At 38.8% G+C, this 16,739-nt stretch overlaps 1 protein-coding gene across 2 annotated transcripts in view; it reads right to left on the bottom strand.

Annotated features, from left to right (window-relative positions):
- The window catches only part of LOC138710290 (zinc finger protein 664-like), a 98,860-nt gene that overhangs the window by 78,908 nt on the left and 3,213 nt on the right, over window positions 1-16,739 (bottom strand). Inside the window, exons 2-3 of one of the 2 annotated variants that reach the window (XM_069841054.1) lie at window positions 5,129-5,226; window positions 2,582-2,701 (exon numbers count right to left, since the gene is read on the bottom strand). In XM_069841054.1, coding sequence (XP_069697155.1) covers window positions 2,582-2,701; window positions 5,129-5,221 — 213 coding nt within the window. In that variant the 5' untranslated portion in view covers window positions 5,222-5,226. The remainder of the gene's footprint in view (window positions 1-2,581; window positions 2,702-5,128; window positions 5,227-16,739) is intronic. The other variant, XM_069841055.1, reaches the window with a different exon arrangement.

Below are 16,739 nucleotides of genomic sequence, written 5' to 3'. Positions count from 1 at the left end.
GTTGGGAATCACTTGCAGATCGCGCAAACCTGATCGTAATCTTAATCGAGAGCGTGATTTCGAGCCGCCACCCGAACAAAGAGTGAAACGTTGTGGTGATCTCCTCTCTTGTCACGGCAGCGATCTTTTTGGGAACGCAAAGCCTAATGTCAAGCCCATACGTGTCGATTGACTCAGGATTCTGAGTGCCAACGTCAGCATACGTCTGGGTTGCGATCTCATTTCGCTCCCCATGTATTATACTTGCAAGAGATGGAGTTTGCATTGATGCATCAATTCCCTCTGTTGCCTTCTGCAATACTACAGCATAGGGCTTCTGCATCGCCTTTTTTTGTCGATAAAATATATGCTTAAGCGCCTCGAAAAAAGTAATATTTTCCCGAACTGGGAGCTCTTGAATATCCTTCTCTACCATATATTTCGGACAATTTTTAGAGTTAGCGGCGTGGTCCCCAGAAAAATTCACACAGTGCTCGGCGCCGGAACATGGGTAATCCACATGTTCACCACTGCCGCACTTTGCACATATGATGTTCTTAGTGCAAAGTTTTGGCGTATGTCCGAACCGTTGGCATCTAAAGCACCGCACTGGGTTTGGCACATTCGCACGAACAGCTCGTACCCAACAAGAATGCATTCAGGTAGGAAAGACTTTTCGAAGGTCATAAACACTGTGTTCAGAAGGACAGTCCATCCGTCCCGTTTACTGCTTCGACAGTTCTAGTTGGATCTCTTCATCAGACATATTGTCCAGAGAATCAGCATGCACTACTCCCCGTGTGGTGTTCAGCGAGAAGTGGTGTTCGACTTTAATAGGGTAAGGCCATTACATCTTCGCTTTCAACAGCGTCTCATTCTGTTTTGGGGATATAATCTCGATGAGGAGACTACTGTTGCGTAGTCGAGTTGCAATTTTGACCTTCCCACTTTAACTGATACTTTCTCAGGGTCCAAGTCCATAGCAATATTCGTCATATTAGCACTAGTCGTTTCTATTGCTATCTTCTGTTTTTTGAGTTGTTTGTCTGAAGAAGGGGAGAAGAGCGCGAGAACATACTGAACTTGCCCCCGCTATGGAACCATCGGCGTCAGCCTGCCACAGGGAGGGAGTAAGAAAAAGACAACTAAAAAATTCTTCGCGGTATGTGCCAGATATAAGCATCCCCCCCCCCCACAGCCCGATCCCAGGCAACCCACTTCACGCAAGTTACCCTTCAAACTGGACATTACACACCTAATGGCAAGTCTTACACCAGAGGCGAGTCGCACTTTTATGCCCCTACCACGGGAATAACCGCCCGTGGCTCCCCACTCTACACTGAACACAACCACCGGACAACTCGGCTAACTCAACCTAGCTCACAAAGCCGGAGTAATCCGAGACAGCACAGCTTCAGGGAACTTGTGGTTGATTACACTGTCATATCCATTAGTCAGCGGTAACACATCAGAGCGATATATCCGCCCTGGCGAGCAGAGATGGTCACCGGGTCGTCTAAATTGCCCCGGGCCCCCATTCGGGCTCTACTTGAGTGTACTTGACCTCAGGTCCAGGCTCGGCAGTATATAGGGGCAATATGAAGGTTCCATTATTGCTTCGTTCCTGGGTGCCCTGGCAGGCCACAAAATTCGGAATTCGCGATCGAAACTGTGGGACAGGACCACAAAGATAGGAAAGATCCCCGCTGGTGAGATGGGAGTTATAAGCCTAGGGAACTTAACCTACTAATGGATATAATTAACTAGAATAAGAAGAAACGAGGCCTAATCAGGGATTCTCAACAAATTTCGTCATGAAGGCAGATGTGGCAAATCTGTACAGCGGGGATGCAAGGATGAGAATGGGTGTGATGATGTTGTGGGCATTCCACATGCAATGGTGGCAGCGAAGAGAAATAGAGCAATGAAAAAGAAGAGAGAACGAAAAGGATGGGTGGTGATAAGTCGATTAATGTTCGAAAAGAGAAGCACGAGAACCACCATTGCATCCTCTAGTCACTAACTTGGCAGAACCCATCTCAACCGGAACAGACTGTTAACGGATTAGTAATATATATATATATATATATATATATATATATATATATATATATATATATATACATATTATTTGTAAATGCAGCAAAATCTTCTTTAATGAGAAACTTTAAAAAGATTTTCAGGTTTACACAAAGTAATAAAATTGTAAAATCAAAAGGAAATGTTGTTCCTAGCTGTAATACCTGCCCCAGTAAAATCCAATCACTTGTGTAAGCATAGAAACTAAATTCTCTCAAATTTAAAGCCGACTGCTTGCGTCTGAATAAAGAAATAAATAACTGAAAGTATTCTTAAAAATAAGTGGCTCACTTCAATGTCAGAAGATAGTGTGATTAGTTGTACTGTTAAGGCCAAAAGCAAATAAAATGTAAATCTAAACTAACCTTACCCTTCATTACAACACCAATCCCTGTATACTCCAATGATTCTCTGAATAGGAAACAGCACTAGGGGCGTATTATACAGGCCTTGTGTCTGACGAACAAAACACAAGTTAAAATATGGAAGAAAAAGTAGAAGGAGAACAGTTAACCTCACTCACCTCAATTTCGTACTTCATCACTGGACTTCCTTCCAATTTTACGTCCGATGCGACATCACAGCTATGATCCTCACATTCCGTTTTTAGCTCAGTTGAACACATATTAATTAACTTCCATTCCTGGAGAACACAAACACGTCATAAGTAATTAAATTTAATTTCCTGCTTTAAACTGACTTCTAGTGTCACAGACTGCACTTTGGTCCTATACAACATATATATATATATATATATATATATATATATATATATATATATATATATATATATATATATATATATAATGCATTTAAATCCCTACGACTAAGACTAAGAAAACGTACGTACAGATTAGATAAAATGTGAACGAAAATCTTCGCGAGGAAATTGATGTGTTCGGTAAAGGGAGGATTAAGTCTTTTTTTTTTTTTTTGCTAATGGTGTTATGTTCCCCCAGTTTTTTTTTTTTTTTTATAATTTATTGATCGATCAGCGCATTTAGCGCTATACAGATCATTTCTAAATCAAATATAAATACAATACATGAACTGAATTGAGAGCAGCCTAGATTGGGCTCCTCAATGAACAAAAATAATTGTCAATAAATAATTATTTACATAGGTTGGTGTGATGATAAATTTTGATTATAATATGAGGTCCACTGGAAGTCGGCTCTTGATTCTGGTGGGAAAATGTGGACTTACTTCCGAGAGAATAGTGGATGGCCCCTGGAACATTTTCTAGGTTGTTAAAGAACTTCTTAGCTTGTGAATGAATAAACTGTTTGATTGTGTCAATACCAGTTTCTCTGTGTAGTTGGATGTTACGGACAAACCAAGGAGAATTGAGTGAAATTCGTAGGACTTTATTTTGAAATGACTGGATGTGTTTAATTTCACTTATTGCAGCTCCTCCCCAGACAGAACAGGCATAAAGCAGTAGAGGTCGTGATGTTAATGTTATGTTTTATTTAACGACGCTCGCAATTGCAGAGGTTATATCAGCGTCGCCAGATGTGCCGGAATTTTGTCCCGCAGGAGTTCTTTTACATGCCAGTAAATCTACTGACATGAGCTTGTAGCATTTAAGCACACTTAAATGCCATCGACCTGGCCCGGGATCGAACCCGCAACCTTGGGCATAGAAGGCCAGCGCTATACCAACTCGCCAACCAGGTCGACTTGAGGTCGTAATAGAGACGTGTAAAGTAGCATGCAATTTTGTAGCTTTAGAGATGATTTCTTGTTGAGGAGCGGATATAATTGAGTGAGTCTTGAGTAGGCCAATTTAATCTTGCAGTGTAGGCTTTCACGGCCAGAGTCTATAGACCTAGACTCTAGATCTATAGGTCAATTTAAGTTTGTTGTTGATGTGATGTTTCCATGACAGACGGCGATCTAAGTGCACTCCAAGATATTTTACAGCTTCATACTTTGGTTTCCACGGTATCACGTTGGTTGAGTTAGATTCTACAAGTGGATGTGCAGAAAAAAAGTAAACAGTACTAACACTTGATGTGTTTTATTTGCAATAAGGGACCTAAGTTTAATTTTCATCTCAAAACTCATTTTTATCATTTATCTCCCTTTACCTAAACAATAACAAATAACGATTGTTAAATTCAATCAAGATTTCATCCCTTCCCAGCCCAAGAGAGTCACACGGTAATAAATATTATCTCCAGCACTTCAACAACAGAAGAAAATCCTGACTGCAGACAGTCCTTAGCTCTTAAAGCTGTAATATTTTTAGTGGTTACTCTGGCTATATTTGTAGAAAGGTGCATATATTATAATTATTAATCCGTCACAGACACTAATATAAAGCCACAACTTTTCATTTTAATGCTTATTAAAAGCCGATGTAGGCCCACCAATTATGATATTATTTACCGTCAATGGAATTGGTAATAGCGAGATTATTTTTGACGAGACAAGTTCGTGGATTCGTCACACAATTAGCTTGGGGAAAATCTCGGATGACAACCCGACCAGATATTCAAACCCACTTCCAAGCATGGCTGCGCTTCGCAAATACATTATGCTGGTGCTCTCATAAAGTCAGAGATGACAAAAGTTTCCGAATATCATACTTCAGCAAGTAATGAGAAAACAATTTTAGCAAACATATTAAGTGTCGTTCGTGTAAGGAACATAAGCAATGTGTCAAACTTTAGTGAAACCAGGAAGACATGTTGCCCACGATATATCTTTGTTTGCTACGAAACTGCAAAATAGAGACTTCATCTGTTTCACCATCTTCAGTTTCAAACTTATGTATCTTCTTACTTATAATATATAAAAATATTTAAATATTTTCATGAAAAAGAACTTGCATTAGAGCGTGTTGTAAACCGAACATCAAACCAAGAGCCATAATCCACTCTTGAAAGCATGGGCTATATGTAAAAAAGCACGTGACATAGTAGTAAATGATATGAAGAAGTATAGGCTTCATTTTCTTTAATATCATTAAGTCTGGTGAATATAATTTGCAAAATGTACACATTTCTGATTTATGGTATACATATTGCTCATTGATAATACAGAGTAATGATGTTTAATATACCTCTGATAAAGGCTTCTCCTCTTCTACATATTTGTTATCACTTGTCTGTATAGCCAACGGATCGACCTCGTGTTCCATTTTGATCGCATCCATCACAACTAAAACAGGATGTTAAAGAAATTGACATTCATCCGTACAAACTAATTACCTCCCTTAAAAAATATAGTACACATTTAGCAATAGTGAGCAGGTCATTATGTTGGCGGGAAGTAAGTGGATAGCCTATTATTAAATGGATGTAGAATCATAATGAAAATAGTGTGTACACATAGGTCATTAAATGGGATTTAAACTTTGGTGTCACCACAGTCTACTAGACACTGTGGTGTCACGGTAATACAGATGGTGGCTATGAGAGAAGTTCGCACAATAGCAAAGATGGCCGATCACCTGTCTGTTCGCGAGTGAGCGCAGATCGCTGCAAGTTATGAAGTGTAATTCCATTGTTTTTGTACAGCTTTGGTGGCGTACGATAAAGGGAAAGAATACCACAATCCATCCAGAGAATGTAAAGAATTTTCATAGGAAGCTAATGACCATGGTTGTTAAGGATGCAGGAAGAACTGGCCGTTATTATAGCGTATCAAATCAGCATGAATGGACACGGGACAAAATATAAATATAACCACTGAGTGCAGACTTTGCTAAGGTAGAGAAAAAAAAACTTTCGTTCCATCCCAAAATGAGTTTTTTTCACTTCCTCCAGTATTTAGCTCTATTTTAAATCAAATCTTAAGGTGCGCAGATTTGCGGAAGTAATAAATTATTAGCACTATTCTTTCCAGGTGGAGTAGTGCAATTTTTCTCGGTTGCAGTTATTTAAATATCTGTGAACAGAATCTGCTTCCGAAGTACAATTCAGGGAAGTCAAGTTGACAGCCTGTTAATTTTATTATGTATCAAATAAGCTTCCGAGTGCCCAAAAGGTGCAATAGTACCTAAAATGTTACATTTTCCCCCCATAAGATAATTTATCGTTGGAGAGCAAGAGGATAAAGAACATGCGTTTTTTTTTAACGAAATGGGCACTGGCTTAGTGAGCTACTTACTAAATTAGGCTCTCATCGTGATAATAATGAAAATTTATAGAAAACTTAGCCGTGGAAGAAGTCGTTACTGCCCAAGAAAGCTTTTCCATTACAGGAAGTATGAGGTCGAAACAAAGACAATCCAGAGAATTAGAGCTTGTATACAAAACAAGTTTACTACCTGTAACTACGGTATAAAGTTTTATAAAATCTGTTAAGACAGAAGAAAAGTTACAAATTTTGTCTAAATGCATCCCCCTGTAAGGGGTACTTCTCCTTATACCAACGTAAACAGAGTTTGTACACAAAACAAATGTACTAAGTGTAACTACAGTAGAATCCCGATTATCCGTCACCCTATTAACCGATTGTTGGATTATGCGTCTGTCATTCTCTCCTTTTTTTGTTGCAAAAAAAATATCGAGTATTGAACAATACATCAGTACTATTTTTTTTTATAGAGAGAGTGATATTACAAGCCTTTTCCCTTACACATTATGATCTACTGTTCCAATGACCTGTTTAATTTCTCTGCAAAACGTCTTCCAGAAGTGCCAAAAGAATACATATTGTGCTAAGTATCGAAGAGAAGTGGATATAATTGAGTGGTTTTGTAAAAGAGGAACTGTGGTTCATCTGACATGGGAATACGAGATTCGAGTTACAACTGTGCGAGATTTAATAAAAACCAAATATAAAGTGTATAAATTACTTAAATCTATAACAGGAGACCCATACTTTTCCTACCTTTCCAAAGAAATCCATCATAGGAAGTATCCTTGACCCTTAGAAAACCGTCATTGACATTCATTCTATCATTCATTCATAGTGTTCTGTCACTGCAAACCCAGCATTCTCCAGTCGTTCCTAATTTCTGCCTTCCATTTAGTCTCCGCATATGATCCATATATCTTAATGCTGTCTAGTATTTGACATCTTCTTCAACCCCAAACTCTTCTCTCGTTCACCATTCCTTCCAGTGAATCCTTCAAGTAAGCAGTTTCTTTTCAGTCAGTAACCCAATCAATTCCTTTTTCTCTTCCTGATCAATTTCAGCATTATTCTTTCTGCACCCACTCTTTCCAACAGAGCTACGTATTATACTTAAAACTTCTGATTCACTACCTAATGTGTTAAACCACATGACCACGGAGAAAATTACGAAACTGCTTTATGTAACACTTAATTTACGGAAGTCTTCTATGGTACGGATTATCCGATTTTTTCGATTAACTGTTCAGCCCAACCCCTTCATTACCACGGATAATAGAGGTTCTACTGTACTGTATAAAATTTCATAAAAATCTGTTAGATAGGACAAAAGTTACTAATTTTGTCTAATTGCGCCCCCTTTAAGGGGTAGTTTTCCTTATACTACGTAATCAGAGCTTGTATATAAAACATATATGCTACCTGTAACTACTGTGTAAAATTTCATAAAAATATATTACGTAGGAGAAAGTTACTAATTTTGTCTCATTGCGCCCCCTTTATAAGGGGTAGTTTTCCTTATACTAACGTAATCAGAGCTTGTATACAAAACATATATGCTACCTGTAACTACTGTGTAAAATTTCATAAAAATATATTAAGTAGGAGAAAGTTACTAATTTTGTCTCATTGCGCCCCCTTTAAAGGGTAGTTTTCCTTATACTAACGTAATCAGAGCTTGTATACAAAACATATATGCTACCTGTAACTACTGTGTAAAATTTCATAAAAATATATTAAGTAGGAGAAAGTTACTAATTTTGTCTCATTGCGCCCCCTTTAAGGGGTAGTTTTCCTTATACTAACGTAATCAGAGCTTGTATACAAAACATATATACTACCTGTAACTACTGTGTAAAATTTCATAAAAATATATTAAGTAGGAGAAAGTTACTAATTTTGTCTCATTGCGCCCCCTTTAAGGGGTAGTTTTCCTTATACTAACGTAATCAGAGCTTGTATACAAAACATATATGCTACCTGTAACTACTGTGTAAAATTTCATAAAAATATATTAAGTAGGAGAAAGTTACTAATTTTGTCTCATTGCGCCCCCTTTAAGGGGTAGTTTTCCTTATACTAACGTAATCAGAGCTTGTATACAAAACATATATGCTACCTGTAACTACTGTGTAAAATTTCATAAAAATTTGTAAGATAGGAAAAAAAGTTCCTAATTTTGCATAATATTTTTGAGACCAATTGAAATGAAAGTACAAAATTTTTCATTGTTCAACTCTACAGTTTGTCATCTTCACAAATTTTTAAGGTTAAAGAAATGTGATGACCAATACCGTCAAGCACTGATGCAAGAAGAGCCTATTGAGGGAGAAATGGTTGAACTTAATGCTATACGAAATCCGAGACCAGCTAACATTTGTTATCAAATTTGTGAAACATTTCCAACCTACTTCACTCGAGTAGCTTAAAAATGAAGTTGATGTAGGCGTAAATCTACAAGCCTGTATGACATCAAATTATAAATAAATAAATACCGGTATTGTACATACTGTTTACGTCTAACTTTATAGCTATCTCCTTACATTTCTTCTCTTTTCCCTGCTGTCTTTGTATGATGTGTTCCAATAATCATAAAGGCACAGATTTTCCTTTATGAAATCAATAAGAAGTTACACGTTCGTTTTCAAGCAAAACGAAATCAAGCTGTAAGCACAAATGATGTACACTTAGCGGCAAAAAGAATGGGCCGGCTGACAATTTCTAAGTTCCAGAGACTTAACATTGCGCATGCTTGTCTCGTCAAAGCCATAGTTCACCAGGTAACACATAATTAAACCATTTAAATTTGCTGTATTTTATTTAAGAGTCTAAAATATGTAACAAAATCTAATGGCGGGTTGATTCTAGATACATCAGGGTCTCTGAAGAGTGAAATAATAATAAAATTGATAAATACAAAATCAACTGGAGCGAATATGAACAGGAAAACCACGTATTATGCCGAACCGATTTCAACAATCACAGTAGCGTAAGTCATTACGGTATTGGTCTATTGAACAAATTTGTAGTAGTAGCTCAAGGTTCGAATCTCCCCCAATCTTCTTTTTTTATTTCAAATTTGCCATCATATGTGTCTAGCAAACCTATAATTCTGTGGCGATATCTCTTAGAATATGCCCAAACTCTAATAAATAATAAACCTCCCTCTCTCTTTCAAGCAATACTGCTATCTGTTAATACAACGTTCTGTCTCGTCATTACGCTTGAATATGGCACAGAAACAATAACTCATTGCCCTGGTTCGCATAGGTTATTCTGCGTATGCTACTTTCCGACAGGACTTCGATTGGAGAAATGTCATTTTCTCCGACGAGGTAATTGTCTCCAATAGCAACAATAGTACTGCCCTAGTTTATTGTATGAATGGCCACCGATACGATGAATGCTTCGTGAGACAAATTAACAAGTCGGGTTGCGTGTTGGGGGTGGATGTCATACGATGGGGCAGGACTTCTGGAATGCATCCACGGCGGTTTATGGCAGAAGTCTACGAACACATTTTCGCAAATGTAATGATCCCTTCCGACCGAAAACGATATCCAGAAGGAACACTTTTCTTCCAGCAGGATAATCATCCGATACACACCGCCAACCGGATTCAAAGATGGTTTACGAGGAGGCGTGATGCCGACCCAGTCGACTGACTGGCCTCCAAATTCACCAGATATGAATCCGATTCAAAATTTGTGGGCTGCAGTCAAAAGGATACAACGCTCTAATTGGCAGAACAACCACCCATTCGGACACCTAAGGAATTGTGGGACAGAGTTCTAGATGCGTGGGAGGAGATTGCCAAGAATTTAGACCTGTTCCATAATGTTGTGGACTCCACGCCGCGCAGAATGAGGGCAGTTGTTGACGCAGGTGGTTTGTGGACGAGATACTAGTCCCCACCACAGGCCTTGTTTTGTTAGTATATTATAAAATTGTTTGTTTTTGTTAATTTAATTATTTATTTGTGTTTGATATGCGTCCGGTTTTTTAGGATGTGAAACAAGTATTTTTGTTTATACAGGCCAGGTCTCACCTATTAACAGCCCACAGGTGATGGGCAATAATATTTTTACAAGGCAGGCATAACGAAGTTTGTTAACAAATGCCATTTCACATTTAATTTAAACTAATAAATTAAGTACAAGTTAAAATAAAAAAAATAATAATAATTTTACCGTACCGGGAGGCGAACTCACAACCTCTGTTACGGATGTCAGACTTCTTACCACTGGGCCATATACAGCTCGTAAGGTTTATTACATTATAGACGGACAACTTTCAATGAAGAGAGCAGTGCGTTACGTTTACACGAGTGAACCGCGCAATAGAACTTAGCATTTCTATCGACCAAGAGTCGGCCCATTCTTTTTGCCGCTAAAGATATCTGTTCTCTGCGGCTGTGGTTGGGAAACAACAATCCGCGATGTGTCATCCACTATGGCAATGTGGGGACGTTAGGATATCGTACATCGTGGACGCACCAGTTTGGAGATCTCTTCGCGATAGTGCGATATTGCGTTATCGCGAAAACGTAACGCATTTCGTATCGTGTCAGTTTGGGGAAGCCTCAACTCCCTCCATGTGTAAAACAGTTCAGGACGCTGCGGTAGTCCGCATTCTGTGTGGCAAGACCTTATAGCTATAAAATTTCACTCTTAACCGAATCATATGCCGTTTTGGAGTCTATGAATAACTGATGTACTGTACCTTCATACTCCCATTTTTCTCCGATATATTCCACAAACAGAAAGTTGACCGATTCGAATATCTTTGTGAACCTGATTCCTATATATGTGAGCCATTCAGAACAGAAATGGTGTAAGTAATAAATGGGTAATGAGGGTTAAAGTAAACAATCTATAAATATAGCGCAAAGTAACAATTAATATTCAATTTATTTAGACTATTAGTAGTCAGTGGATAGCAAAAAGGACATATTAATTGCTACTGTGCGCTATATTTCACAGAATTTTTTCTGTGACATTCCATATTTTCATTCCCAAAATACAAAATTGTTTTTCCCAGTTTTCAATGACATTACTTTTTCGACGCTGGGGCCAAGTAAATAAAATGTATCATCTTCAAAATTCATCACCAGGACCGTTATTAATTTTGAGTTAATTTTCCCACGGTTTGTAGATTCGGTACCGTACCTACTGTATGATGATTGTCAGTATTGTCACGTCTGTTCAAATGAAGATTTTCTTTTTTTTTACCAGTACTTATACCTATCTCTCTTTGTTGAATGTCTCCTCTGACACGACCTTCACTTTATCCGTCCTGCTTGGAGTTGCGGGCGTCAGGAGGTATAGCCAGCGTCACCGATTTTAAAGTGTGAAAATATTAAATACGAAGCTATATAGGATGCAAGTTTCAACTACTCATAGCTTATCTGAAGAAGAGAAGATCAGTGATGTTTGTTTATATTTTCTTTCGCAGCAGAGTGGTCCCGCGCGTAGCCCAGTCTATTCTTAACATTCATTGTCTCTCGCAAAATAGAAAAGAAAAAAGAATGTTCATCGTGCACTGTGGTTGCTGAAGAGGGGTAAATTCTTCCATGTGAATTTACGTCCCCCTCCCCACCTGAGAATGAATAGTCAGTTATATCGTAGTTTTCTGTCCACACTAATCGAGAGATGATGCAGACTGAGGAAACATATTCAGTTAAGATGGACGTGCTTCTACATTAACTTAACGACTTGCCCGACGTTTTGCCAGAAAACAAAGTTTCAGTCCATCAGTTCTCTGGACGATCGTCCATCTTCATTGAGTTCAGGCAAAACGCCCACACAGTATCGTGATGAATTTGGGGAGCTATATACTACAGTTCAAAAAGCAGCCATAATTATTAGGTGATCATAGTGCTAACCACATAATACCCCACGTACTTTGTAAATTATGTTTTATTTAACGACGCTCCCAACTCCCGAGGTCATATCAGCATTGCCGGTGTTGCAGAATTTTGTCCTGCAGGAGTTCTTTTACTGTAAATAAATCTACTGACATGAGTCTGTCGCATGTAAGCACACTTAAATGCCATCAACCTGGGCCGGGATCGAACCCGCAACTTCAGACATATAAAGTCAGCACTCCACCGACTGCGTCACCCAGCCCCCCTTCCCCCGTACTGGTTGGGTGATGGTTCACTTATCTATGTGAATGTCAGGTTAGCTGTCTCGTCCATGATTATGATTGCTGATGAATTTGTTGTTATATCAGGTCTGAAATTCTGTAAAGGTGATTGGTGTTTCGTAAGTTGGCACTAATAAGAGCCAATCAGCGCACAGCTCCTGGCTGACTACTTCCTCTGACACTATAAGTTAAGGAGCTGGGTACCCTTAGTCGCAATTTGAAAGGACAGGCATCTCTCAAATTGCAGATTTAGATTTCACGGCGCTTCTTCCAACGGCCTTCACATGCCTTGTCATTGAACAACAGATGACAGCGTCTTGCCATCCTAACGGCAAACACCAGCCATCTCCTCCTCGCCCAGTTCCGTGATCACTTGATCAAATCTCAGTACCCTCGCGTATGTGGTACCTAAGAGTTTACGTCCAATTTCGGCTTCCCCTTCAAAATTTTCTAGAGCTCCTTCAGTGGAGCAGCATAACCCGGAGTGAGACTAGTGGCCAACAGGCTTGGAGCTCACATATTTAGTTTTATACAGCCCCCAACCCCTTGCAAGGACGCGTTTTGCGTACCTTTTAAATTTGTCCTCCCAATTCTCTTTCGATTTTTCGATTTTTTTCGATTTTCTCTTAGTTATCATTTAACCCTGAAGATGAGGAAGATGAACATCCTCGAAACATTGGTGGATTACCAACTTATGACCTGGCTGAAAGCCCGAGAAAATTTTGAGTTATCGTCGCCAGGAAAGCTGCAGTAGTTATTTAATGAAAACAATAATTTCAACATTACTTTATGAAATAAACATCAGTGAGAGAAATTATTGACTTTAAACAATGAAGTACGGAACTAATGCGCGTCCCGACACAAAATTACGGGGATGCTGGACATCTAGGGCAAAAAAGGGGATTGTCCCATTTTTTACGGGATGTATGGTTAGCTTATAATAGACCTATATGCCTCTTAAAAAAATAAGTCTATATGACTAATTAAACATATCTGAGACGCATTTAGTGTTAACAACAGGGACAATTAGACTGTGCATAGTTCGTCTCTGCTCATTCTACAATGAAATAATATACTGATACCTACTGAAACCTTCTTCTACAGTGATCTCTAGCATTTCCGCCTGGGAAATAGTGGCACAACTGTCAGTTTATAATTCAGTGTAGATTTTCGAAGTGAATAACTTGATAATGTCTTCGGATGGGTTCAAAATTGTGGCAACACTTTCCTTGTACAATCATAATATGACAGAAACATTTGCATTGCCATTCGACATCCTTCATGATGGAAAACCTTTCGACTGCGGCATTACACAAGAAGTGAAACAACTCTTAAGTGCAAATGTTCCTTGTTCTTCGAAAGGGTTATTTCCTCCTGCATATTTATATTTACGTGCAAAACCCGAAAACTGTATGTTATGCATAAGTGATATTCACAATACTGTTTCATTTCTTTTGCTATTCTATTTAAATATCAACAATTGAAATAATTTCAAATTTAACCTTTCAAGTCGATAAATAGCCTACATTAAATAAATTGTATTGTTATGTTTGTATAATGTTTGGAGGTGAATCTGAGTGGAGTAAATATGGCATCTCAACAATAAAAGATTTTGAACGTAAAGCATGTAAGTATCAATCTTCACAAAAACATTTAAAGAACAGTGAAAGTTTTCATATGTTAGGCCGAAATCGAGTTGAACACGCTGTCAGAAAGTTCACGTCTTATTGCTTTCGCCACAATGAACAAGTTGCTAATGACAGGAAAATTCTAGGTCGCCTTATCCAAGCAATTACTTACTAAAGTAAAGAAGAACTCCCACTTCGTGGTCACCGTGAAGACGAAGATTCAGCAAACAGGGAAAATTATTTAGAACTTTTAGATTTACTATATGAAGAAGAACAAAATCTAAACAATCATCTACACTGCAACTCCAGTTCCATAGGTACTTTTAGCGACATAAAGAATGACTTGATGGAGTGCATAACTGACGTGATGCAAGAAAGAATAAGGAATGAAGCAGATGAAGCACAATTTATTTCTGTTCAAGCAGACAGAACTGACGTGTCGTGCAGAGCTCAATTGAGCATTATATTCAGATTTGCAATACAAGACAGAGTTGAGGAAGATTCTTAGGATTCTTTGATGTCTCAAAAAACAAAAGTACAAAAGGATTGTCGTCCATTATTATGGACAATTCAAAACTCTGGAAAGCAGGGAATAGACTAGTATGTCAGACTTACGATGGGACGTCTACCTTAGCAACAGGTCATAGGTGTTCAGGCCCTTGTGCGAAAGTCTTATAAGCATGTAATATTTATCCATTGTTATGCCCATCAAATGAATCTATTATTATTGAATGGCTCAAAACACATTAAACATATAAAACTGTTTAGCTGTGATCTCACTATGTTTCACACATCCTTCAGCAGATCTACAAAATAGAGTGAGATCTCGCAGGAAACTTCCTCCCCACATAAGGTGGAATTATCATTTTCGAGCCGCTGTAACAATAAGATCTCATTTCTCAGAATTGAGGCGGGCAATAGAACAAGTAATAAATGATGATTGGGATCCAGTATCAGTTGAGCTTGGAGTCATGTTTGAAAATTAAACGACTCAACATTCGTGTTTTTTCTGTGCCTTTTTAGCAAAGTGTTTTTGTTTACTGATAATCTGTTCAATGTGCTTCAGGCAAAAGGAACATCTGACATGACACTGTGCAACAATGAAGTTAAAATATATTATGCAATTTCAAAGAGATGAGAAATGAAGCTACAGTACAGTCCTTCACTGTTGTAAGCAAGCAAACACTTGAATGAAAGCATTGAGTATAACACAGAGGATGTCATCAAAATGCGAATTCTCACATGTGAAATATTAGATTCAATACTGATTGTTCGAATGACAGAATGGTTGATCTCTGGGAAGCATAGCTGTCATACCGTGACATTTCAGCTCGTACAGGGCATACTGCTATGACACAGTGATGCGTGTGTGGAACCAGTGGATAGAAGAGGGTCGTACGCAGAGACGAGCAGGTACTGGACCACGTAATGTGACCACAGCACGCGATCACAGCCATCTTGTCCACATGGCCATGACGGACCGTACAGCTTCATCCACAGTGTTGAGTCGACATTGGAGTACTGCAAAGGTGTGGACCTGTCTGCGTCGATGGTTCATCGCCATCTTTTGAGGGCTGGACTAGTGGCTTGCATGCCGTTGCGTTGGCTTCCACTGTCCAGAAACCCCAACGCCTCAGACTGCAATGGGCACGTGAACGCCGTCACTGGCGTGCTGAATGGCAAAATGTAGTGTTTGCGGACGAGTTCCGCTTCAACTTGTCCTACAATGATGGCTGCATACGTGTTAGACGCTACCGTGGTGAACGCAATCTGAGAGCCTGCATTGTTGAGCAGCAGAGTGGACAAACGTCTAGTGTGATGGTTTGGGGCGCCATTGGATACAATATGCGATCTCGACTCCTATGTATTCAGGGCAATCTGAACATCAACCACTACATTAGGGAGGTTTTAGAGCTCGAGGTGCTGCCCCTCCTTCAGGCAACTCCACATGCATATTTCAGCAGGAAAATGCCCGGCCACATGTGACGAGAATTGTGCAAGCCTTCTTCGAAGAACGACGGGTATCACTACTTCCCTGGCCTGCACGTTCGCCAGACATGTCGCCATCGAACATGTCTGGGATATGGTTGGTCCTCCAGCACCCACTCTTGATGCTTTGTGAAATCGCATACAAACTGCGTGGAGGGAGATTCCCCAGGAACATATCCAGGCCCTCTTTGATTTCATGCCACGACACTTTGAGGCTCTGATAAACGCGTATGGAGGCTTCACACCATACTGAAATCTCACGGTCATAGATCAGATACAGTTCTGTAATTCTAATCATTTGTGTATTGTCATGTACCTAATCTGTGGTATCAATTTCATTTGAGTCACATGTATCCTTCTTAGTGTTGCAATTTCCACAAACATTAGTGTATATTTGAAGATTTTGAAGAAATAAGTTTTGTCGAACTGTTGAATGAAAACAAGTTCAGTGATTATAAATTGTTTCCCTCACAGTAAAGTTACAAAATTATTGTCAATATATGCATTTTTTGAAGACGATCAATTAAAAATGAATTAAGTATTATCTAAATTGTGACTCTGAGAAATGTTTGTCACCTCTTAACCTTCTGAAATTCATTCACCAGAATGACTTACAACATATTTACGAACAAGTGACAAAGCTTCTGCATTTAGCCTTGTGCTTGCCTGCAGCAACTGCTTCAAGTGAACGAGTATGAGTGCTCTTAAAAGGGTTAAAACATTTTTACGAAATTCTATGACCAATGAACGACTAACATGTTTATCTTTCTTGACCATTGAGAAGACTCTGTCTCAAATGTCAAAGGATCCTCAGTTCAAGGATAGAAT

Source organism: Periplaneta americana, chromosome 12, assembly GCF_040183065.1.
Source record: "Periplaneta americana isolate PAMFEO1 chromosome 12, P.americana_PAMFEO1_priV1, whole genome shotgun sequence".
Classification (NCBI taxonomy): Eukaryota; Metazoa; Arthropoda; class Insecta; order Blattodea; family Blattidae; genus Periplaneta; species Periplaneta americana.
Note: the sequence above shows the minus strand (reverse complement) of the source record. Positions and strands in the feature narration are given on the sequence as shown.